This window comes from Coregonus lavaretus, assembly GCF_964263955.1.
Source record: "Coregonus lavaretus genome assembly, chromosome: 28".
Lineage (NCBI taxonomy): Eukaryota > Metazoa > Chordata > Actinopteri > Salmoniformes > Salmonidae > Coregonus > Coregonus lavaretus.
In genome coordinates, this window is record NC_140015.1 from 21095551 (window position 1) to 21119942 (window position 24392).

At 43.3% G+C, this 24392-nt stretch overlaps 1 protein-coding gene and 1 pseudogene across 2 annotated transcripts in view; one reads left to right on the plus strand and one right to left on the minus strand.

The window, feature by feature from the left end:
* Nucleotides 1-24392, plus strand: part of LOC311103921 (cilia- and flagella-associated protein 52-like) — a 74052-nt pseudogene that overhangs the window by 24635 nt on the left and 25025 nt on the right. The gene's annotated exons all lie outside the window — the stretch shown is intronic.
* On the minus strand, nucleotides 1177-22729 carry LOC311104371 (acyl-coenzyme A thioesterase 1-like; the record flags this gene model as incomplete). Its single annotated transcript, XM_084146187.1, has 4 exons — nucleotides 1177-5687; nucleotides 19119-19496; nucleotides 20357-20562; nucleotides 22195-22729. 4 exons carry the CDS (start codon nucleotides 22727-22729, stop codon nucleotides 5475-5477), a joined length of 1332 nt encoding a protein of 443 aa, XP_084002313.1. The 3' UTR covers nucleotides 1177-5474.

Consider the following 24392-nt stretch of genomic DNA (forward strand, 5'->3'; position numbering starts at 1 on the left):
CAGGCAACATCCGCACTGAGCTAAAGGCTAGAGCTGCCGCTTTCAAGGAGCGGGACACTAATCCGGACGCTTATAAGAAATCCCACTATGCCCTCAGATGAACCATCAAACAGGCAAAGCATCAATACAGGAGTAAGATTGAATCCTACTACACCGGCTCCAACGCTCGTCGGATGTGGCAGGGCTTGAAAACAATTACGGACTACAAAAGGGAAACCCAGCCGCGAGCTGCTCATCACTAAGCTAAGGACCCTGGGACTAAATATCTCCCTCTGCAACTGGATCCTGGACTTTGACGCGCCGCCCCCAGGTGGTAAGGGTAGGGAACAACACATATGCCACGCTGATCCTCAACACCGGGGCCCCTCAGGGGTGCATGCTTAGTCCCCTCCTGTACTCCCCGTTCACCCACGACTGCGTGGCCAAGCACGACTCCAACACCATCATTAAGTTTGCTGACGACACAACAATGGTAGGCCTGATCACTGACAACGATGAGACAGCCTACAGGGAGGAGGTCAGAGACCTGGCAGTGTGGTGCCAGGACAACAACCTCTTCCTCAATGTGAGCAAGACAAAGGAGCTGTTCGTGGACTACAGGAAAAGGAGGGCCGAATAGGCCCCCATTAACATCGACAAGGTTGTAGTGGAGCGAGTTGAGAGTTTCAAGTTCCTTGGGGTCCACATCACCAACAAACTATAAATGGTACAAACACACCAAGAAAGTAATGAAGAGGGCACAACAACACCTTTTCCCCCTCAGGAGACTGAAAAGATATGGCATGGGTCCCCAGATTCTCAAAAAGTTATACAGCTGTACCACCGGTTGCATCACCGCCTGGTATGGCAACTGCTCGGTATCCGACCGTAACGCGCTACAGAGGGTAGTGCGTACTGCCCAGTACATAACTGGGGCCAAGCTTCCTGCCATCCAGGACTTAAATACTAGGCGGTGTCAGTATAAAAATTGTCAAAGACTCCAGTCACCCAAGTCATAGACTGTTCTCTCTGCTACCGCAAGGCAAGCGGTACCGGAGCGCCAAGTCTAGGTCCAAAAGGCTCCTTAACAGCTTCTATCCCCAAGCCATAAAACTGCTGAACAAGTAATCAAATGGCCACCCGGACTATTTACATTGTACCCCCCCCCCCCCCCCCTTTGATTTTACACTGCTGCTACTCGCTGTTTATTATCTATGCATAGTCACTTTACCCCTACCTACATGTACAAATTACCTCGACTAACCTGTACCCCCACACATTGACTAGGTACCGGTAACCCCTCTATATAGCCCTGTTATTGTTATGTAATTTTATTGTTTACTTAGAATATTTTTATTTTACTTTATTATATTTATTAAATAACTATTTATTGAACTGCATTGTTGGTTAAGGGCTTGTAAGTAAGCATTTCACAGTAAGGTCTACACCTGTTGTATTCAGCGCATGTGACAAATAACATTTGATTTGATAGCGAGTCAGTCAGGAAGGGAGAAGTCCTCAACTTCAAAACGTTGTTCTCCATAGCAAAGCTAGCTTACCTTGCTGTACTAACTACTGCACTTGTTTGTTGTGATTGAATGGCAAAGGCACACCCAAGAAACACCCACATTAAACCACACCCCCAAGACAACTCGTTTGCCTTCGGTCATGGCCCGCTAGCATTTCTTAAACGCATACTTCGGGATTTTGGCAATGAGGCACTTTATCTACTTCCCCAGAGTCCGATGAACTTGTGGATACCATTTTTATGTCTCTGTGTCCAGTATGAAGGAAGTTAGAGGTAGTTTTGTGAGCCAATGCTAACTAGCTTTAGCGCAATGACTGGAAGTCTATGGGTATCTACTAGCATGAAAACGAGGCCAAATCAGGAAGTGCAGTTGACCTTTAAAATAAAAAAATGTCTCTCTGCTGTCAAGACAGGGGCCAGTAAAATGCTTTGCCCGTGAGGTGGGGTGGGCCCCCCAACCAAATCTCGCTTCCGCTTAGGGCCCCCAAAAGGCTAGGGTATAATGCATTTAGTTAAGAGAGTTAAGTAGTTTAACTGCACAAATTGATTGATCCCACAAATTAGTTGACTGCATGTGTGGGTATGGATGTACGTATGCAGACCCACGAGTCACTGCAGTTCCTCATGAGGAGTTCAGATTTTTTGTGACCCCCGCCTCCATCAAAGTTGCCCATTCCTGGTATAGAAGCTACAGTATCAACTGCTCTGCTGTGCTTATTATAGTCTATGGTGGGCCTGTGCGTAAAATATTAAATGGCATATCTCATGACCCGCTGCCCTGTTTTACCCAACTCTGAAACTAACCTAAAATCTTTTCAAATAATGCTGTCATATAAAGCAAGGTAAATAACAAGTCAAATAAGCACTAGGCCACAAACGTGAGCCAGAAGATTAGTCAGCCCACACTGGAGGTGGAAATTACACTCCTGGCCACTCCCAGCTTGGGTGTCATGTGCAACGGACATACAGGACCAGCCCGAGCCTACAGGTCTACGGTTTTTAGATAAGGATAAATGGGTTCATGGTGGGCCTATAAAAACATAGCATTTTAAAGAGAAACAAGTGCCCACGGGAAATAGGCCTATGGGAGTTTTTTTTTATGCTCTGGAGTTGAATATTACTGGTATATCCAGAGACCAAAAACCTGAACAGATTAACACATTTGTATTTGCAGGAAAGCGGAATTGCATTGCAATTACACATCACAAAAGTAAATATAGCTGTGAGCACCAATGAACAAGGTTCACAGGATGACAGAAAGGACCCCAGATCAGTTGGATAACAAAGCAAGCGCTCTATCATGTAGGAACTATCTTCCTTTATGTGCAATCTGTGAAAGCATTACCATGTTGATTTAAATCTCAGTTGGTACACTCCACATTAGCGTTCCAAAATACTTCCAATACACTTTCACAGCTGTAATACGCTGACTGCGCAAGTGGCAGGACTTTCGGATTCTCATTTTACCGAATAAAAAAAGATCCACTTTTCATTACGTTCAGACCGCATAATAGGGCACCATGTGATTATACAAATATACTAATCACGATATTTCACATTGTCTGCATAATTTTAATCTAACAATTATTTGCATGAGACAAAGTCCACTTGATCAATAGTTATCCTATTGTGCCACTGGTGCCAACGACATATACACTGAGTATAACAAACATTAGGAACACTTTCCTAATATTGAGTTGCACCCACCCCTTTTGCCCTCAGAAGAGCCTCAATTTGTCGGGGCATGGACTCTACAAGGTGTCGAAAGTATTCCACAGGAATGCTGGCCCATGTTGTCTCCAATGCTTCCAACAGTTGTGTCAAGTTGGCTGGATGTCCTTTGGGTGGTGGACCATTCTTGATACACAAGGAAAACGGTTGAGCGTGCAAAATCCAGCAGTGTTGCAGTTCTTGACACAAACAGGTGCGCCTGGCACCTACTATCATACCCCGTTCAAAGGCACTTCAATCTTTTGTCTTGCCCATTTACCCTCAATGGCACACATACACAATCCATGTCTCAATTGTCTCAAGGCTTAAAAATCCTTCTTTAACCTGTCTACTCCCCTTCATCTACACTGATTGAAGTGGATTTAACAAGTGACATCAATAAGGGATCATAGCTTTCACCTGGATTCACCTGGTCAGTCTATGTCATGGAAAGAGCAGGTGTTCTTAATGTTTTGTATACTCAGTGTATAGTGCCACCAACTGGCCTGGTGCAGCCATCTAAGGTTGCAGTGACTTTATATTCACAGCTTCTAAGGACATATAAGCTTTACAACCTAATTTCATTGCCACATGTCTATTGGTTCAGTTCTAGTAGCCAGTTGTTGCCCATGGTGGAATCATCCAACCCCCTGGCACCTGAAGCCCCAATGAGCTCCCAAGTCTAGTCGCAAATTATCATTCCACTCATTAGCTGAGTTGTTTACAAGAAAACTGACAAACACTGTAGCTAGCTAGCAAGCCATCCTCGGCAACAATGTAAATTGCGAATATAGAGGCCTTTTTCATTTAAGTAAAATGAAAGTTAGAGGGGGAAAAAGTATGTCTATAGTGAAAAGCCTACAAGGGGAATGTCCTCTGTGTGGACAAGATTTCATATTGTAGTGGACAAAGATTAGAAGAACGTTGGCGCGTCCAAATGCAGGCTACTGTGCAACTCGCTATTCAGGTAGGATGCAATTTTGGAATTTTTAATTTTCATATTAATGTCCTCTGTGTGGACAAGATTTAATATTGTACTGGACAAAGATTAGAAGAACGTTGGCGCGTCCAAATGCAGGCTACTTTGCAACTCGCTATTCAGGTAGGATGCAATTTTGGAATTTTTAATTTTCATATTTATATTAATTAGTTTTATCATTAGCCTATTATTGTATATGGCTATTATTGTAGGCCTATTTATTAATCTAAACCAGTTCTTTAAATATGTAAAATGTGTTTTGTATAATTCCGTTGAGACATTTTCGTTGGCTAATTTAAATTCGATCTGTGTGTGCTTCATATTTAGTTTAAAATAGGTTAAAAGTGGGCCTGTTGTAAAATAAATATTATTAGCCTATTGCTGTCATTTGTTGGGTACGGTAGGCACTAGCTTTTGTTGGTAATTGCTTCGCAAGTGTTTTGTTTAATTCTGTTGAGACATTTTCTTTGGCCAAATTATGTTTCAAATGTATAATGGTGTGTTTGCGCAATATAATAGCCTGCTCATATTTTCCTCTGTAAACAATGACTTGACTTACTTTTGATATTACCCTAATAAAGTTTAGAAGCTTTTGTGAAGGTCTGGTGTGGCCATTAGGCCTATTAAGCTTTAGCTGCTGCAGGCCTATGATATAGAAGGATGTTTTAGGCCTACCAGAGTTACTCCTATAAAAAATATAATGCTTATCTTTATAAAAAATATTCTGATTGAAAATGAATGAATAAGCCTCCTTCTGTACACCTATATCTTGCAGACGCTGTAGCCATCTGACAAATGCATGGCGGTATCGTAGCACGCCACCGGCATATCTCCTCTCTCCGTCTCAGGGGAGATATTAATATAATTAATTAAATATTAATATCATACAGTGGACGTCTAAGCCTATAGGCATATGCATGCAATGCCCTGATGCATTTAGTGCTCAAATTTCCAACAGCTGAAACGTGAGGTGGACAATTATTGTTTTAGGAAAGTAAAAACCAATAAATCAATAGGCCATACATTTTTGCTTACACTACACATCTAACACACTGAAATAAGTGTTTTTGTCATTTGTTATAGGCTGTTTTTAAGGACAATTAAATGTGGCTCATTTGGCCAATAGGCTATCCCTCGTTTATTGATGGCGCTGGCATCGTCAGGTCGGCAGTTTATTGCCCTCTTTCTTTTTAGAATGCATATGGATGTCTGGTAAATTTCTAAAATGTCTGTTAAATTAAAATCTTCCCGGCTATGTTGTCCGGTGCCAGATCTAGTTTATAAGGTATCTTTCTGAGCAGTGTTGTTTCCGTCCAGGTGTTTCCTGAAGAACTCCTGGACCCTCCTCCACAGGTCCAGCTGAGCCTGATGGTGGGCTTTAGCCTCTCCCCCAAACACCACCACTCTAGCCACCGCGGGGTGGAAGCCAGACGGGCAGTGGGGCATGTAGGGTACCTCCAGGAAGTGCCCCGCCCTGGGGTACATCAACACCTGGAGGTGAAAGGAAAAGAGGAAAGAACATCAACCAACGCCAAGTTAAGGTGCAGTCAGAAAACATAGAAACATTAAGAATGACGGACACAACTGTCGCTTGATAACAACAATTATCTGTTTGTGAAACAGCACAGTTTAAACATATACGGCAAATATAAATAAAAACTGGAAGGTCTTCAATTATGATGGGAGGGGTTGAGGGTAGCTGAAGGATGGGTATAAAAACAAACAAAAGATAAGTATTGTAAAATGTACTGTGTCCGTCAGATGTATATAGTATGTATAAGCTGGAAGTACAGTGCAGTCGGAAAGTATTCAGTACCCCTTCCCCTTTTTCCACTTTATTACTTTACAGCCTTATTCTAAAATTGATTAAATGTTTTTTTATTTTCATAAAATCTACACACATTACCCCAATGACAAAGCGAAAACAGGTTAATGTTTTGCAAATGTATAAAATAAAAATAAAAAACTTATTTACATAAGTATTCAGACCCTTTGCTATGAGACTCGAAATTGAGCTCAGGTGCATCCGGTTTCCATTGATCATCATTGAGATGTTTCTACAACTTGGAGTCCACCTGTGGTAAATTCAATTGATTGGACATGATTTGGAAAGGCACACACCTGTCAACATAAGGTCCCACAGTAGACAGTGCATGTCAGAGCAAAAACCAAAAGGCAGAGGACAAAGTCTACTTCTGGAGAAACCCTGACAAGAAAAGTCCTGCTCCTCCTCTCCATGACAGACGCAGGAGGGGGGCCGCTAACTTCTATCCACTCCCGTCTGACCAACGCTCTACAACTAGTGCCTCATCCACTTCCAGTGCCAGTTTTTTATCCAACGAGAGACTGGGCCGACGGAAGCGCGGAGGTGGCCGCGGTCACTCATACCAACGAGATGCCGTACACGACGGGGTAAGAAGAAACGACTACCAGAGGCAGAGGGGACAGTTCACACGGTCCCAGAACCCACAGGACTGAGTGTCTTTAATTTATTAAGCAAGATATTGAGTCCTGCCCATGTTTCCTTGCTTAATAAAGGGTTATCTTTTGTACCTACAACTCAGTGCAACGATTTTGATGTTAAGGTAGACATGTTTAAGTTTTTTAGAAACATCCGTTTAAGGGAATACTTTAGCTCCCCTAATCGTGATATTTCAACTGAACATGTAGGTGGCTCACCTGCACATACTCCTTTCAGAAGTAAGAGTTATTTTGTACCTCCAGCCAATCGCAAATCACTCTATTGAGACATATTGCAGACTCGTTGAAAAATATGTTGGTAATCTCCTTAAGAACAAACATGAGTACATATCTTGTCAAAATTTACCCAAGGATGAAAAATAAGCTTTGCTAGATTTACAATCCAATACGTCCGTTTTTACCCGCCCTGCTGATATGTGTGGGTCGGTTGTACTCATGGATAGGACAGTTTATGTAAATGAGTGTCACAGACAACTGCTTTTACAAGAAACTCAGAAGTGACCCCACTTCCTAATTTCAGAACAATATCTTTACTGGCCTAGGTATTTAAGTTCTGGTCAAAAAAACAAAAAAGAACAAGATTTTTTGGCTATTCAACACCCTAAAATTACAACTTTCTATACTTTGCCGAAATTACACAAGACTGTTACAAAACCTCCAGGGCGCCCTATTGTAGCGGGCATTGATGCAGTAACATCCCCTTTATCAACCTTTGTTGACTTTTTTATTAGACCTCTCGCAGAACAGCTCCCCTCCTTTGTAAAGGACACCAGCAGTATGACCTCTATTATTGAATCTCTTGATCCTCTCCCTGATAATACCTTGCTTGTTACTTTTGATGTTGAGTCGTTATATACAAATATTCCACACGAGGGCGGTATTGAAGCCATGGAACATTTTCTTCTGCAACGTGACCCAAATGAACTACCTTCCAGTGCATGCATTATAACATTGGCTGAAATAGTACTCACACACAACTACTTCATGTTTCTAAATTATTTATTTATTCAGACGAAGGGTACTGCTATGGGATCCCCTATGGCTCCTAACTATGCTAATTTGTATGTGGGTTACATTGAGAGTCTATTTTCAATCCTCTCAAATGTTTTCTTGCCTAACATTACTATTTGGAAACGGTACATTGATGATATTTTTGTTCTATGGAGGGGTGATTTAAAACAGCTCCAGGCATTCCATGCTTTTCTTAACTCTTGTTCTGAGCACCTGAGATTTACTATGCAATCGGACACACGTCAAATCAGTTTCCTTGATCTTCTGATTTTGTGTGAGGAGAATGTTCTATACACTGATCTTTACAGGAAACCTACTGATCGTAACAGTTTGAGGGATGATAGTTGTCACCCGCTTCCCTTGAAAAACAGTTTGCCCTACAGCCAATTCTGTTGAATCAAAATAATTTGTAAAAAACAATCTGATTTCAACCGAAATATGGCTGCGACGCAAAGAAAATTCAAGGAGAGGGGGTACAAAAATGGTCAGATTAATACTGCCATTCAGAAAATTCAAAACAAATCGAGACTTGACCTCTTTCAGGGACAGTCTCGCAAAAAGAAGCATTCTTGCATTCTAACTACACGCTATTCAAAGTGCTCTGAACAAATTAAGGGAATCGTTCAAACATTGGCACATTCTAAGATCCGATGACAGTATTGGTAATGTGTTTTCGGACCCTCCATTGGTTGTATTCTCGCGGGGCAGAAGCCTCAGATCAATTGGTAAACTCGGATTTACCACCCCTAAATATCCCTGCACAACGTCTATTATCGCTTCTACCAGATGGAAACTACAAGTGTAACGGCTGCGCTCAATGCAATGGCACTTACAAATGTATATCCTTTAAAAACACCCCCAAACAGGGAAACAGATCCCAATCAAAGGTGTCATTACGTGCTCCACTAAGGCAGTTATTTATTTTATAACTTGTCCTTGTGGTAGACATGTGGGTAAAACAAAGCTCGAATTAAAAGTACGAATCTCGGAGCATCGTAGCACCATTAGGTGCAAAAACTCAAAATAGCCAGTCGCTGCCCACTTTTTGGAAGCGAACCACTCGATTTCGTCCCTACGTTATATCGGCATCGAACATGTCACCCTCCCTAGGAGAGGGGGTGACCTCAACAACTTATTGTTAAAACGAGAGGCTACCTGGATCTTTAATTTAAAGACCCTTGCTCCCTTCAGTCTCAACGTAGACTTTGATTTGAAGCCATTCTTGTGATTATTGTGATTTTGCTATTCATTGTAAATGTTTGTGGGCCTATGTAGCCAAGTTGTATCTATGATCGTATGCTATCCATGTTTTTTGTATGTTCTGTTTATCTGTGAATTAACCAATGCTATTAGGCCACACCCTGCCATGATTACAGACACCTGCGTGTGTCCTTTGACACTATATAAACTAGTGACCCGAAGTGTTTGTCATTATACCCTGATGAAGACAGCTTGTCTGTCGAAACGTTGGTTATTAGGATATTAAATAATTGCATCTGAGCTCCTAGAGTGTGCGGCTTCCCTTTTCTTTTTCAAGTGTTTTACTCCGTTAGCCAGCACCTCGCCTAAATAGGTGTGCGTTTCTTTCGCCTCTAGAGCAAAAACCAAGCCATGAGGTCGAAGGAATTGTCCGTAGAGCTCCGAGACAGGATTGTGTCAGGCACAGATCTGGGGAAGGGTACCAAAACATTTATCCAGCATTGAAGGTCCCCAAGAACACAGTGGCCTCCATCATTCTTAAATGGAAGAAGTTTGGAACCACCAAGACTCTTCCTAGAGCTGGCCGCCCAGCCAAACTGAGCAATCGGGGGAGAAGGGCCTTGGTCAGGGAGGTCACCAAGAACCTGATGGTCACTCTGACAGAGCTCCAGAGTTCCTCTGTGGAGATGGGAGAACCTTCCAGAAGGACAACCATCTCTGCAGCACTCCACCAATCAGGCCTTTGTGGTAGAGTGGCCAGACGGAAGCCACTCCTCAGTAAAAGGCACATACAGCCCACTTGGAGTTTGCCAAAAGGCACCTAAAGGACTCTCAGACCATGAGAAACAAGATTCTCAGGTATGATGAAACCAACATTGAATACTTTCCCCTCAATGCCAAGTGTCACGTCTGGAGGAAACCTGGCACCATCCCTACGGTGAAGCATGGTGGTGGCAGCATCATGCTGTGGGGATGTTTTTCAGCGGCAAGGACTGGGAGACTAGTCAGGATCGAGGGAAAGATGAACGGAGCAAAGTACAGTGCGATCCTTGATGAAAACCTGATCCAGAGCACTCAGGACCTCAGACTGGGGCGAAGGTTCACCTTCCAACAAGACAACGACCCTAAGCACACAGCCAAGACAATGCAAGAGTGGCTTCGGGACAAGTCTCAATGTCCTTGAGAGGCCCAGCCAGAACCCGGACTTGAACCCGATCGAACATCTCTGGAGAGACCTGAAAATACCTGTGCAGCAACGATCCCTATCCAACCGGACAGTGCTTGAGAAGATCTGCACAGAAGAATCTGAGAAACTCCCCAAATACAGGTGTGCCAAGCTTGTAGCGTCATACCCAAGAAGACTCGAGGCTGTAATCGCTGCCAAAAGGTGCTTCAACAAAGTACTGAGTAAAGGGTCTGAAAACATATGTAAATTTCAGTTTTTTATTTTTAATACATTTGCAAAAATTTCTTAAAACCTGTTTTTGCTTTGTCATTATGGGGAAGAAGTTTGGAACCACCAAGACTCTTCCTAGAGCTGGCCGCCCGGCCAAACTGAGCAATCGGGGGTGTGTAGATTGATGAGAAAAAAACTATTGAATCAATTTTAGAATAAGGCTGTAACATAACACGTGGAAAAAGTCAAGGGGTGCGAATACTTTCCGAATGCACTGTATGTATATTTGTGGCCGTTTCAGCACCAACTGATAGATTTAAAAATACTCTGATCTTGTAGATTAAGGCACATTTTAGGGTTAGGAAAGTTTGTATGAATAAAAATCAAAACTGGTTGGGAGAGTCTTTACGCACTAAATATATTGATCAATAAAAAGTGGTTTGAGTCATCCTGAAAGTTGTCATATTCAAGTTCAATCTATGAAATATTGGAAGGTGAAAAAAGTGTACAATAGGGGTTGAACACTTTTACATTCATGTGGATGCTACCATGATTACGGATAATGATGAATGAATCTTGAATAATGATGAGTGAGAAAGTTAGACGCACAAACATTATAACCCCAAGACATGCTAACCTCTCACCATTACAATAACAGGAAGTTATTGTATGATTATTTCAATGATTGTACTGAGTTACAGTTCATAAGGAAATCAATCAATTGAAATAAATTCATTAGGCCCTAATCTATGGATTTCACATGACTGGGAATACAGATATGCATCTGGGCGTGGAACAGAAAAACCAGTCAGTATCTGGTGTGAGCACCATTTGCCTCATGCAGTGCGACACATCTCCTTTGCAGAGAGTTGATCAGGCTGTTGATTGTGGCCTGTGGAATGTTGTCTCACTCCTCTTCAACGGCTGTGCGAAGTTGCTGGATATTGGCGGGAACTGGAACACTCTGTCGTACACGTCAATCCAGAGCATCCTAAACATGCTCAATGGGTGACATGTCTGGTGAGTATGCAGGCCATGGAAGAACTGGGACATTTTCAGCTTCCAGGAACTGTGTACAGATCCTTGCGACATGGGGCTATGCATTATCAAGCTGAAACATGAGGTGATGGCGGTGAATGAATGGCACGACAATCGTCACGTTATCTCTGTGCATTGACATTGCCATGGATAAAATGCAATTGTGTTCGTTGTCCGTAGCTTATGCCGGCCCATACCATAACCCCCCCCCCCGCCACCATGGGGCACTCTGTTCACAACGTTGACATCAGCAAACCGCTCACCTAAATGACGCCATACACGCTGTCTGCCATCTGCCCGGTACAGTTGAAACCAGGATTAATCCGTGAAGAGCACACTTCTCCAGCGTGCCAGTGGCCATCGAAGGTGAGCATTTGCCCACTGAAGTCAGTTACGACGCCAAACTGCAGTCAGGTAAAGACCCTGGTGAGGACAACGAGCATGCAGATTAACTTCCCTGAGATGGTTTCAGACAGTTTGTGTAGAAATTCTCTGGTTGTGCAAACCCACAGTTTCATCAGCTGTCCGGGTGGCTGGTCTCAGATGATCCCGCAGGTGAAGAAGGCAGATGTAGAGGTCCTGGGCTGGCGTGGTTACAAGTGGTCTGCGGTTGTCAGCCCGGTTGGACGTACTGCCAAATTCTTAAAAACGACGGAGTCGGCTTATAGTAGAGAAATGAACATTACATTCTCTGGCAACAGCTCTGGTGGACATTGCTGCAGTCAGCATGCCAATTGCACGCTCCCTCAACTTGAGACATATGCGGCATTGTGTTGTGTGACAAAACTGCACGTTAGAGTGGCCTTTTGTCCCAAGCAGAAGGTGCACCTGTGTAATGATCATGCTGTTTAATCATCTTCTTGATATGCCACACCTGTCAGGTGGAAGGATTATGTTGGCAAAGGAGAAATGCTCACTAAGATGTAAACAAAATTTGAGAGAAATAAGCTTTTTTTGTATATGGAACATTTCTGGGATCTTTTACTTCAGCTCATGAAACATGGGACCAACACTTTACATGTTGTGTTTATGTTTTTGTTTAGTATAGAAGTGTTTAGAAACTTAAAAAATTAAGTAGAAGCTTTTTCCACCTAGAACCGGCAGATATGCACGGCCGTATTCATGGTTTCCTCGTGCATAAAGGTGGTGAAACTATGAGGGAATTATTCAAGGTCAAAATACGGTGCAATGGTAGACACCTCCGCCACACCATTTATTTCAGCTCCACCTCAAACTAATAGTGGGTGAATAGCATGCTATTCTCCTGATTAAGTTCAAGGTCAGAATATGCATAGAGAGAAAATTATGTTCCATTTACGGGCGCTTAACTCGGGTCGGAATCAGGGCCTTAGAGACTTATCCAGGAAAACTCAGTTAATTGCTGCCAAAGGTGTTTCTAACACAGTGGTCACCAAACAGTCGATCTCCAAGGCATTCCTAGTCGATCGCAAAACATTTTCTATAATAAACCCAAAGATCAAGCCTTGCATTCCTGCCTTTTTCTGACTTGCGCTGTTGGCAGTAGGTGCACTTGATTAAGCTGCCCTGCGCACCGGGTAGACGAAGTGTTTCCACAGTGGTGTAAAGTACTTAAGTAAAAATACTTTAACGTACTACTTAACTCTGTACATTACTATTTCTATTTTTTACAACTTTTACTTCACTACATTCCTAAAGAAAATTTACTTTTTACTCCATACATTTTCCCATACACCCAAAAGTATTCATTACATTTTGAATGCTTAGCAGGACAGGAAAATTGTCAAATTCACACCCTTTAAGAGAACATCCCTGGTCATCCCTACTGCCTCGGATCTGGGGGACTTAATAAACAAACGCTTCATTTATAAATTATATCTGAGTAAAAATGGTGCCGTCTGGTTTGCTTAATATAAGGAATTTGAGATTATACTTTTACTTTTGATACTTAAGTATATTTTAGTAATTACATTTACTTTTGATACTTAAGTATATTTAAAAACCAAATACTTTTACTCAAGAGCGTCTGCTAAATGACTAAAATGTAAATGTAGTATTTTACTGGGTGACTTTCACTTTTACTTGAGTCATTTTCTATTAAAAGGTATCTTTACTTTTACTCAAGTATGACAATTAGGTACTTTTTCCACCAGTTTTTCCATTTTAACCACTTCAAGTGTCTGAAGCTACACACTCTACCTACTCGGCATGCCCAGAGAGCAAATCAAGTGCACCTATAGGCCTACCGCTAGCCAATCGGATTGCTCAGATCACTGTGTCTGCTGCTTCCTCAAGCGCACAGCAAAGTAAGTTGATTCTGTGATATTAAAACTTCTGAAGAGAGAGGCTGTCAAAGAATAGAGCAAAGAGCTGCTGATTTTATGAGTGAGTTCATGTTTAAGTTTTTATAAGCCATGAAATGTGCTTCTCCACTCACGCTGAAACCAGCACTGCAGCTTCGATGAATGATTAGCAAAGTGTATCAATAGGCTTGCGTTATTATTAGCAGCTGTGTGTTGTTTTCACTTTCTCTACTTATAGGAGTAACAACATGAATTTGTGAATGAGACAGAAATAATCTAATCAAATTTTATTTGCCACATGCGCCGAATACAACAGGTGTAGACATTACAGTGAAATGCTTACTTACAGCCATTAACCAACAATGCAGTTTTTAAGAAGAAAAAAAGAAAGTGTTAAGTAAAAAACGGATAAGTAAAAAATAGCAAATAATTAAAGAGCAGCAGTAAAATAAGATAACAGTAGGGAGGCTATATACAGGGGGTACCGGTACAGAGTCAATGTGCGGGGGCACCGGTTAGTCGAGGTAATTGAGGTAATATGTACAGTGGGAAGAACAAGTATTTGATACACTGCCGATTTTGCAGGTTTTCCTACTTACAAAGCATGTAGAGGTCTGTAATTTTTATCATAGGTACACTTCAATAAAATGCAAATTAATTACTTAAATCATACAATGTGATTTTCTGGATTTTTGTTTTAGATTCCGTCTCTCACAGTTGAAGTGTACCTATGATAAAAAGTACAGACCTCTACATTCTTTGTAAGTAGGAAAACCTGCAAAATCGGCAGTGTATCAAATACTTGTTCTCCCCACTGTACATGTGGGTAGAGTTAAAGTGACTATGCATAAATAGGGGTGGGGTGGCAATGCAAATAGTCCGGGTTGCCATGATTAGCTGTTCAGGAGTCTTATGGCTTGGGGGTAGAAGCTGTTAAGAAGCCTTTTGGACCTACACTTGGCGCTCCGGTACTGCTTGCCGTGCGGTAGCAGAGAGAACAGTCTATGACTACTGTGGCTGGAGTCTTTGATAATTTTTAGGGCCTTCCTCTGACACTGCCTGGTATAGAGGTCCTGGGTGGCAGGAAGCTTGGCACCAGTGAAGTACTGGGCCGTACGCACTACCCTCTGTAGTGCCTTGCGGTCGGAGGCCAAGCAGTTGCCATACCAGGCGGTGATGCAACCAGTCAGGATGCTCTTGATGGTGCAGCTGTAGAACTTTGAGGATCTGAGGACCCATGCCAAATATTTTCAGTCTCCTGAGGGGGAATAGGCTTTGTTGTGCCCTCTTCACGATTGTCTTGGTGTGTTTGGACCATTATAGTTTGTTGGTGATGTGGACACCAAGGAACTTGAAGCTCTCAACCGGTTCCACTACAGCCCCGTTGATGAGAATGGGGGCGTGCTCAGTCCTCTTTTTTCCCCCTGTAGTCCACAATCATCTTTGTCTTGATCACGCTGAGGGAGAGGCTGTTATCCTGGCACCACACGGCCAGGTCTCTGACCTCCTCCCTATAGGCTGTCTCATCGTTGTCGGTGATCAGGCCTACCACTGTTGTGTCGTCGGCAAACTTAATGATGGTGTTGGAGTCGTGCCTGGCCATGCAGTCATGGGTGAACAGGGAGTACAGGAGGGGACTGAGCACGCACTCCTGAGGGGCCCCCGTGTTGAGGATCAGTGTGGCAGATGTGTTGTTGCCTACCCTAACTACCTGGGGGCGGCCCGTCAGGAAGTCCAGGATCCAGTTGCAGAGGGAGGGGTTTAGTCCCAGGGTCCTTAGCTTAGTGATGAGCTTTGAGGGCACTGTGGTGTTGAACGCTGAGCTGTAGTCAATGAATAGCATTCTCACGGTGTTCCTCTTGTCCAGGTGGGAAAGGGCAGTGTGGAGTGCAATAGAGATTGTATCATCTGCAGATCTGTTGGGGCGGTATGCAAACTGGAGTGGATCTAGGGTTTCTGGGATAATGGTGTTGATGTGAGCCATGACCAGCCTTTCAAAGCACTTCATGGCTACTGACGTGAGTGCTACGGGTCGGTAGTCATTTAGGCAGGTTATCTTAGTGTTCTTGGGCACAGGGACTATGGTGGTCTGCTTGAAAAATGTTGGTATTACAGACTCAGTCAGGGACAAGTTGAAAATGTCAGTGAAGACACTTGCCAGTTGGTCAGCGCATGCTCGGAGTACACGTCCTGGTAATCTGTCTGGCCCTGCGGCCTTGTGAATGTTGACCTGCTTAAAAGTCTTACTCACATAGGCTACGGAGAGCGTGATTACATAGTCATCCGGAACAGCTGATGGTCTCATGCATGCTTCAGTGTTGCTTGCCTCGAAGCGAGCATAGAAGAGATTTAGCTCGTCTGGTAAGCTTGTGTCACTGGGGATCTCGCGGCTGTGCTTCCCTTTGTAGTCTGTAATAGTTTTCAAGCCCTGCCACATCCGACGAGCGTCAGAGCCGGTGTAGTACGATTCAATCTTAGTCCTGTATTGACTCTTTGCCTGTTTGATGGTTCGTCAGCGGGCATAGCGGGATTTCTTATAAGTGTCCGGGTTAGAGTCCCGCTCCTCTACCCTTTAGCTCAGTGCGGATGTTGCCTGTAATCCATGGCTTCTGGTTGGGGTATGTACGTACAGTCACTGTGGGGACGACGTCATCGATGCACTTATTGATGAAGCCAGTGACTGATGTGGTGTACTCCTCAATGCTAGCGGAAGAATCCCGGAACATATTCCAGTCTGTGCTAGCAAAACAGTCCTGTAGCTTAGCATCTGCGTCATCTGACCACTTCCTTATTAACAGAGTCACTGGTGCTTCCCGCTTTAGTTTTTGCTTATAAGCAGGAGGATAGAGTTATGGTCAGATTTGCCAAATGGAGGGCGTGGGAGAGCTTTGTACATGTCTGTGTGTGGAGTAAAGGTGGTCTAGAGTTTTTTTTTCCTCTGGTTGCACATTTAACATGCTGGTAGAAATTAGGTAGAACGGATTTAAGTTTCCCTGCATTAAAGTCCCCGGCCACTAGGAGCGCTGCCTCTGGATGAGCGTTTTCCTGTTGACTTATGGCATACAGCTCATTGAGTGCAATCTCAGTGTCAGCATCGGTTTGTGGTGGTAAATAGACAGCTACAAAAAATATAAATGGTAAATAGAGTGGTCTACAGCTTATCATGAGATACTCTACCTCAGGCGAGCAAAACCTTGAGACCTCCTTAGTATTAGATTTTATGCACCAGCCGTTGTTTACAAAAATACACAGACCGCCATCCCTTGTCTTACTGGAGTCAGCCGTTCTATCCTGCCGATGTAGCGTATATCCCGCCAGCTGTATGTTATCCATGTCGTCATTCAACCACGACTCAGTGAAACATAAGATATTACCGTTTTTAATGTCCCGTTGGTAGGATAACCTTAATCTTAGGTCTTCCAATTTATTTTCAAATGATTGAACATTGGCTAATAGGATTGATGGAAGAGGCAGTTTACTCGCTCGCCGTCGGATCCTTACAAGGTACCCCGACCTACGTCCACGATATCTCTGTCTCATGCAAATGATGGGGATTTGGGACTCGATATCCTTCGCGTCCGACTCGTTGAAGAAAAAATCTTCGTCCAATACGAGGTGAGTAATCGCTGTCCTGATATCCAGAAGCGCTTTTTGGTTATAAGAGACGGTGGCAGAAACATGTACAGAATAAATTACAAATAACGCGAAAAAACACACATAATAGCACAATTGGTTAGAGGGCTGTAAAACAGCAGCCATCTTCTCCGGCGCCACTTCTGGGGGGATCACACTGGTCGGACCGTCCATCAGCTCTCCCCCCTCTGCTAAGACTGACCAAAAAGGGGACATAGTCTTCGAGCTGATGGAAAAACTCAAGTCACACTGCTGAGGGACGGTCCGACTGTGAGATGCGGACCCTCTGATGCTCTCCCTCCACTGAGACTGACCATCAGATGCAGGCACCTTCAGTCCAGTAAAATAAAGAAAGCAAATTATTTCAACGTATGCTCACTCAGCTGTGCCTCACAAGTAAAACAACAAATGATGATCTATTACCAGTGTGCTCATATACCCTTGTTTTGAAATATAATTTTTAAATGTTCTGAGAAGAACAACATTGGCAGGGAAATTCAAGCATAGCCCAATATGCAGTGATAATGTATTGGGCCTATAGCCTACAGCACAAATAACTGTTTTTAATAGGTTAATGTTGCATAGCCTTATGTTTAAGTCATGTGAGCGGTAGATCTCAGCCTGCATTTTGACTAAGAAAGTGATCTCGGCTCAAAAAAGGTTGGTGACCACTGTTCTAACATGAATTGACTCGGGTGAGAATAATTATGTAAATTAGATATCTGTATTTCATTTTCAATAAATTTGCAAAAGTTTCTAAAAACATGTGTATCCAGAGAGTCAATCCAGAGCATTCTAAACATGCTCAATGGGTGACATGTCTAGTGTCTAGGCCATGGAAGAGCTGGGACAAAGGCCTTGAGGCCGGTACGTAAAGCTTGACAAAGAGAAGTGATACTAGCAAGAGCAGTGTGCGAGTTTCTTTTATCTCAGGCTTTAACACAACAAAATGTAGAAAAAGTCAAGGGATATAAATACTTTCTGAAGGCATTGTATGTATGGAAGGTTTCGTTCAAATCAAAAAGGGGTACTGTCAAAAGGTGATTAAAAATGGATTTACCCCTATGCAAAGCACTCTGTCACTCAGAAACTTCTTTCAGTGTCTGCCTGCCAGCTAGTTTTCTAGGCTAGTTAAGAATACTATAGTTATCACGTTTCACATTGGATTTAGTAAGACGTGTTTTGAATTCTGGTGCGGCTGCACACACAAGCTTGTTAGCTAGCTCTGGTCCAGGGTGTTGAGCTAGCCTCGGCATTGAGCCAACTCTGACATTCAAAGTTCCTCCATTTTAGCCACTCCTCCGTAGGCATTTAGCTAGTATATAATTCAGTGATTTAATTATAAGCCTACTACAAATATCCTAGACACATTAAAATGCAGGTCATATCAAGATGCCCAGCGCTTCAAGCCAAGCCTCCTCCATGTCCACCGCTCTCTCTCACCATCTCCCTACGCTGCAAAATTTCAGTCGCATCTCGCGCCCAACACTTGTCTGTCATCAAGCATGTAAACAACTAGCTTGGCCGGTCCATAGAAAGCTGCTCTATCTGCAGATTCTGCCCTGATTGGTGGAGTAATTTAATAAGCTAAATGAAAAATTTCGATTTCACAAATTAAAAGGTACCGAAAGGAATTCTATTAAACCAGTTATTTTTTCTGGTTTGAACCGGTTCAGAACTTTATTATGTTGGTCGGAACAATGGAACAGAACAAAATAAATAGTGGTTCTGTTCAGAACGAAACTATTGGGAAAATAATTTCAGTTCCAACCCCTGCTATTGAGTGCAGGCAGTTTTGAGGCTGAAACATCATGTGTTTAATCTAGTCCTTGATTACATTTTTTGCTAACAAAATGTTTACGTTCAGGTTTATTTCCTTACCTCAAAGTTCTCTTTCCCATGATGCCTCAGCCGGGCGAAGAGACAGCTGTTCCAATTCCTGTCGTCCTCAGAGGCGGCGAAGAGGAATCTAGAACTGGAACGTTCTATTGGGATCACAGAACCGCGGTTCCCCTCAGTCTCTGGGTCCGGTAAGGCGTCTCGGATGTCGAGGAGGCCGGACGGTGAGATGGTGATGTTCTCTACGATAGGCGTGACCGAAGGGATGACGAGGTCTTTGTAGTGCAGTGGCGCCACCGTATTAGCATTGCTGCCGTTGATACAGGCTGTGGCTGAGATGCCAGAGAGAAAAGAGGCCATGGACAGAGCCAGGTCCCCACTCTTAGAGATGGACAGGATTCCTATTCCTGGACCCTGGACCTAGAGGAAGAGAGTAAAAAAAATAATAAATAAATGTTTTATTGTCACAGGGGTTAAAGCAAAAAAAATACCATGACTGAAACTTAAGTCTATCTCAGATCGATTGTCTGGGGCCAAGTTAACCTCCCCTTTAATGTAGGAAGTCATGACCATCATGCTTTTTGGAAAGAGGATCATTTTGTTAATGTATTAAACTGCGGTTTTGACCAATTCCAGTCCCCTTGCTTAGGGTCCGGGATCCTCCTCGGGAGAATTTCTATGTAGAAGGACTGAGAAGCTCAGTTCTGGTGACTTTTGAAAAGTATATTCTACTAAAAAAATGCAGTTTGTAAAACATGTGAGTCCAAAATCACAGATGTATTGCAATGAAATTGGCATAAAACACTTAACCATTGCCTTGAGGACTCAAAACCCAAAATTAGGGACTTGTGACTTGACCTGAGCTGTGGAACTTGGGACTTTACTTTAGACTTGTCCATTATTACTTGGGACTTGACTCGAGACTCAAAGGTTAAGACTTGCAAAATTGTCACTTGGTCTCATCTCTGTTAGGTGGTCCCTGATGAATTTGCTAACACAAATGGGGTTCCTGGCCCTAAAAAGGTTTGAGAACCCCTGGAGTAGAGCAAACAGCAGCCACTAGATGGTAGCATTTACACAGCTAACTAAATATTGAAGCATAGTGAGAGAAACCTCAAGGTGACATTTTCTTCCCATGGAGCAAATGGCCCACATTCACAATGTGTCTCAGAGTTAAGAGTGCTGGACATTATATGGACATGAGGAACCTGTTCCTAGATCAGCACTCCTAGTCTCAGATGTTTTATGAATATGGGCACTTATCTTTTTCCTCCACTAACCTGTGGCTGTTGCCTCAGGAAAGTGATGGCCTCTTCAAAGTACTCCAGATCAAAGTATTTAGGCACGGTTTTGGGCAGGTCCTGGAAGCCAGAGTAGGCCAGAGCCAGAACCACAAAGCCTTTGTTAGCCAGCAGACTTGCCCGGACCTCTGATATACCTCCACCCAGAGTATACACATCCAGTACACCGGGGAATGGACCCTGCCCTGTGAGGATGGGGGAATAAAAGAGGAATAGGAGAGAGAGAACAACAAGAGAAATGTAGGACTGTTACTGTTTTGTCACTCACTGCAGGTGGAGATGGTTTCTGGCCTACCTTTATAAAACCCATGCAATGCAAAGTAGGCTTTGTTATCTAATGCAAAGGCCTAGTGCCTAGATCTCATCGACAGCGTCATTGCATTTTGGTACACCAGAAGTTCATTCATTTCCAATGGAACGCTGCGTTTGCCTTGCAGCATTGCGTTGCAGAGGCAGTGCGTTATGTTTACATTTTTACATTTACATCATTTAGCAGACGCTCTTATCCAGAGCGACTTACAAATTGGTGCATTCAACTTATGATAGCCAGTAGGACAACCACTTTTTATTTTTTAAGGGGGGTGGGGGAAGAAGGATTACTTTATACTATTCCAGGTATTCCTTAAAGAGGTAGGGTTTCAAGTGTCTCCGGAAGGTGGTCAGTGACTTGACTGGGCTGAGCAGGAACTGTGCTTCCGTAGAGGTAGGGGAGCTAACAGGCCAGAGGTGGATGAACGTAGTGCCCTCGTTTGGGTGTAGGGTCTGATCAGAGCCTGAAGGTAAGGAGGTGCCGTTCCCCTCACAGCTCCGTAGGCAAGCACCATGGTCTTGTAGTAGATGCGAGCAGCAACTGGAAGCCAGTGGAGTGTGCGGAGGAGCGGGGTGACATGAGAGAACTTGGGAAGGTTGAACACCAGACAGGCTGCAGCGTTCTGGATAAGTTGTAGGGGTTTAATGGCACAGGCAGGGAGTCCAGCCAACAGCGAGTTGCAGTAATCCAGACGGGAGATGACAAGTGCGTGGATTAGGACCTGTGCCGCTTTCTGTGTAAGGTAGGGTCGTACTCTGCGAATGTTGTAGAGCATGAACCTGCAGGATCGGGTCACCGCTTTGATGTTAGCAGAGAACGACAGGGTGTTGTCCAGGGTCACGCCAAGGTTCTTTGCACTCTGGGAGGAGGACACAATGGGGTTGTCAACCGTGATGGCGAAATCATGGAGCGGGCAGTCCTTCCCTGGGAGGAAGAGCAGCTCCGTCTTGCCGAGGTTCAGCTTGAGGTGGTGATCCGACATCCACACTGATATGTCTGCCAGACACGCAGAGATGCGATTCGCCACCTGGTTATCAGAAGGGGGAAAGGAGAAAAATAATTGTGTGTCGTCTGCGTAGCAATGATAGGAGAGACCATGTGAGGATATGTGTGGTGCATACGTTGGATTTATCGAACGTATGAGTCAAACTGTATGCGTAGACGGCTTGACAGAAATGGTAGCAGAAGGTGAATGTTTAACTTTTGTTGCACACATATCCAGATTATGCTGCGTACCATTTTGCACAATGACGCTGTCCGTGTGATCAAGGCATAAGCCTATAGGCCTTCTAAACTGTAATTTGTGTTTTTCTTAGGAGAGCTCACACAACATATTCAGACACTTTTCAATCATCAATATAGGCCTTTGCTTAAAAAGGTATGTGTAGGCCTACAGTACATACAATCAATGGATTTCCATTTCCTTAGAACATTGTTTCTTAAACCTGGTCCTGTGCACCCAAAAATATAATTTCCCAATTCAGAGCATTTTGAATCGCCTACTAACCGGGTGGTAGAAAAAGGACTCCCCGAATTCTCCCTTTGTTCAAGGCCAACGGTATTCTCCTTACCCCTTCCGTCATGAACCGCCTCTCGTTGGTCTCTGTGGCCAAGAGCTCACCTGTGTCCCCATGCAACACTTCTATGTCAACCATCATTGAACCCAACACATTTTTTTTAAACAGTTTGCTGTGTGGAGTCTCGGCCGCCATGGCCCAAAACAAGCCCATGGATTCAACTCCCGTGTAACTGCCGCCCAGAGATGGAGAGCGGCACAGGTCCACCTGTCCGCTAGGATCTGCAGCGACCAAAGCGGAAGCGCTGAAGGTGACCCCTTTATCATCCCTGAGTTTGGACCTCAACTCTACTTTCTGGTGCGGAGAAAGTCCATCTACTTTCACGTGCACCGGTTCGTCGAAGAAACAGCGAGGGCTGGGGAGAAGCCGGACGCAAACCTGTTGCGAATTCGACCTCAGTGTTGTTTGAAACCGTATAAACCATGTTTTTGAGAGAACTTCCCGGTAAGCCCGTTGGCGCAACATGACCCCAGATAGAACAAGGAGGCAGATGTTTCACCGGATGTATAAATCGGAAGCATCCGGTTGAAATTTCCACTCGGTTTTGACTAGATGGATACAGCGTTTGTCATAGTTGACTTTTCGTAGGTTAGGAGAATTAACATAGCAGGTTAGGATACTTAGGTTAAGGTTAGGGGTAAGCTAATATGCACTTTTGACGTTCATTTTACAAAAGTTGCCACATCTTCGCTATATCTCTTCTGTTCTAGCGATGACTTTTCCACTCCCCACCAAATATGGCGAAGTATCCTTGGCCGTGTTCGAGAGCATCAAAACGACAGCAGGCGACTGCCGGATCTACATATCACCTTGCATCATAAATAAGGACTCTTTATAATTTGTAGGTCAGTCAGTCACAATGGTACATTGCGGTTTTGATCCTCTCGAACATGGTCATTGTCTTACGTCAGATCGCATCACTCCTACGCGACGCTCGTCCTTCAACCGATCTTGGGGTCATGGCTAGAGGGTATCCAGCTTTTGTCACATTAACGTCCGATTTGACTTTTCGTAGCAGTTTAGGAGAATTTACGCAGCAGGTTAGGAAAATGTACGACGCAGGTTAGGATAATTAGGTTAAGGTTAGGAAAAGGGTTGGGGTTAGCTAAAATGATAAAAAGTTCGGCTTTTGACGTTAACTTGACAAAAGCTGTCTCTCTTCTAGCCATGACCCGATCTTGGTCTGTTTCGCGATCATGGCTAGAAGGAATCAAGCTTTTGTAAAATTTACATTTTAGTTAACCCTAACCCTTTTCCTAACCTAAACCTAATTATCCTAACCTGCTACGTTAATTCTCCTAACCGGCAGAATATATCTATATCGTCAGCTAATACAGGACTAGTAAAGGCCAAGTGCACTACTTTTGTGAACAAATTTAAACTAAATGTATTGGAGTGTTTACCAGCATTTGTAACTTGAGTCTGAGCGTTAATCTGATAATGCAAGTGGAATATACAAATGCTTGATAGATGTTTTCCAGTTTCTTGAAATACTTTGTAAATGCAACTTATTTCTATGTGAAAAATTAAATGCCCTATTCATTCCTTTTTCTAGACCCTCTTATCCAGAGAAACTTACAGTAGTGAGTGCATACATTTTCATACTTTTTCGTACTGGTCCCCCATGGGAATCAAACCCACAATCCTAGCATTGCAAGCACCATGCTCTACCAACTGAGCCCCATCATCACATCACCAGTGGTGGAAAAAAGTACTCAATTGTCATACTTGAGTAAAAGTAAAGATACCTTAATAGAAAATGACTCAAGTAAAAGTCAGCCAGTAAAATACTACTTGAGTAAATGTCTAAAGGTATTTGGCTTGAAATATTCTTAAGTATCAAACGTAAATGGAATTGCTCAAATGTACTTGAATATCAAAAGTAAAAGTATAAATCATTTCAACTTCCTTATATTAAGCAAACCAGATGGCACAATTTTATTTTTTATTTTTTATTGACGGATAGCCAGGGGCACACTCCAACACTCAGACATAATTTACAAAGGAAGCATTTGTGTTTAGTGAGTCCGCCAGATCAGAGGCATTAGGGATGACCAGGAATGTTCTCTTGATAAGTGTGTGAATTGGACCATTTTCCTGTCAAAATGTAACGAGGACTTTGGGTGTC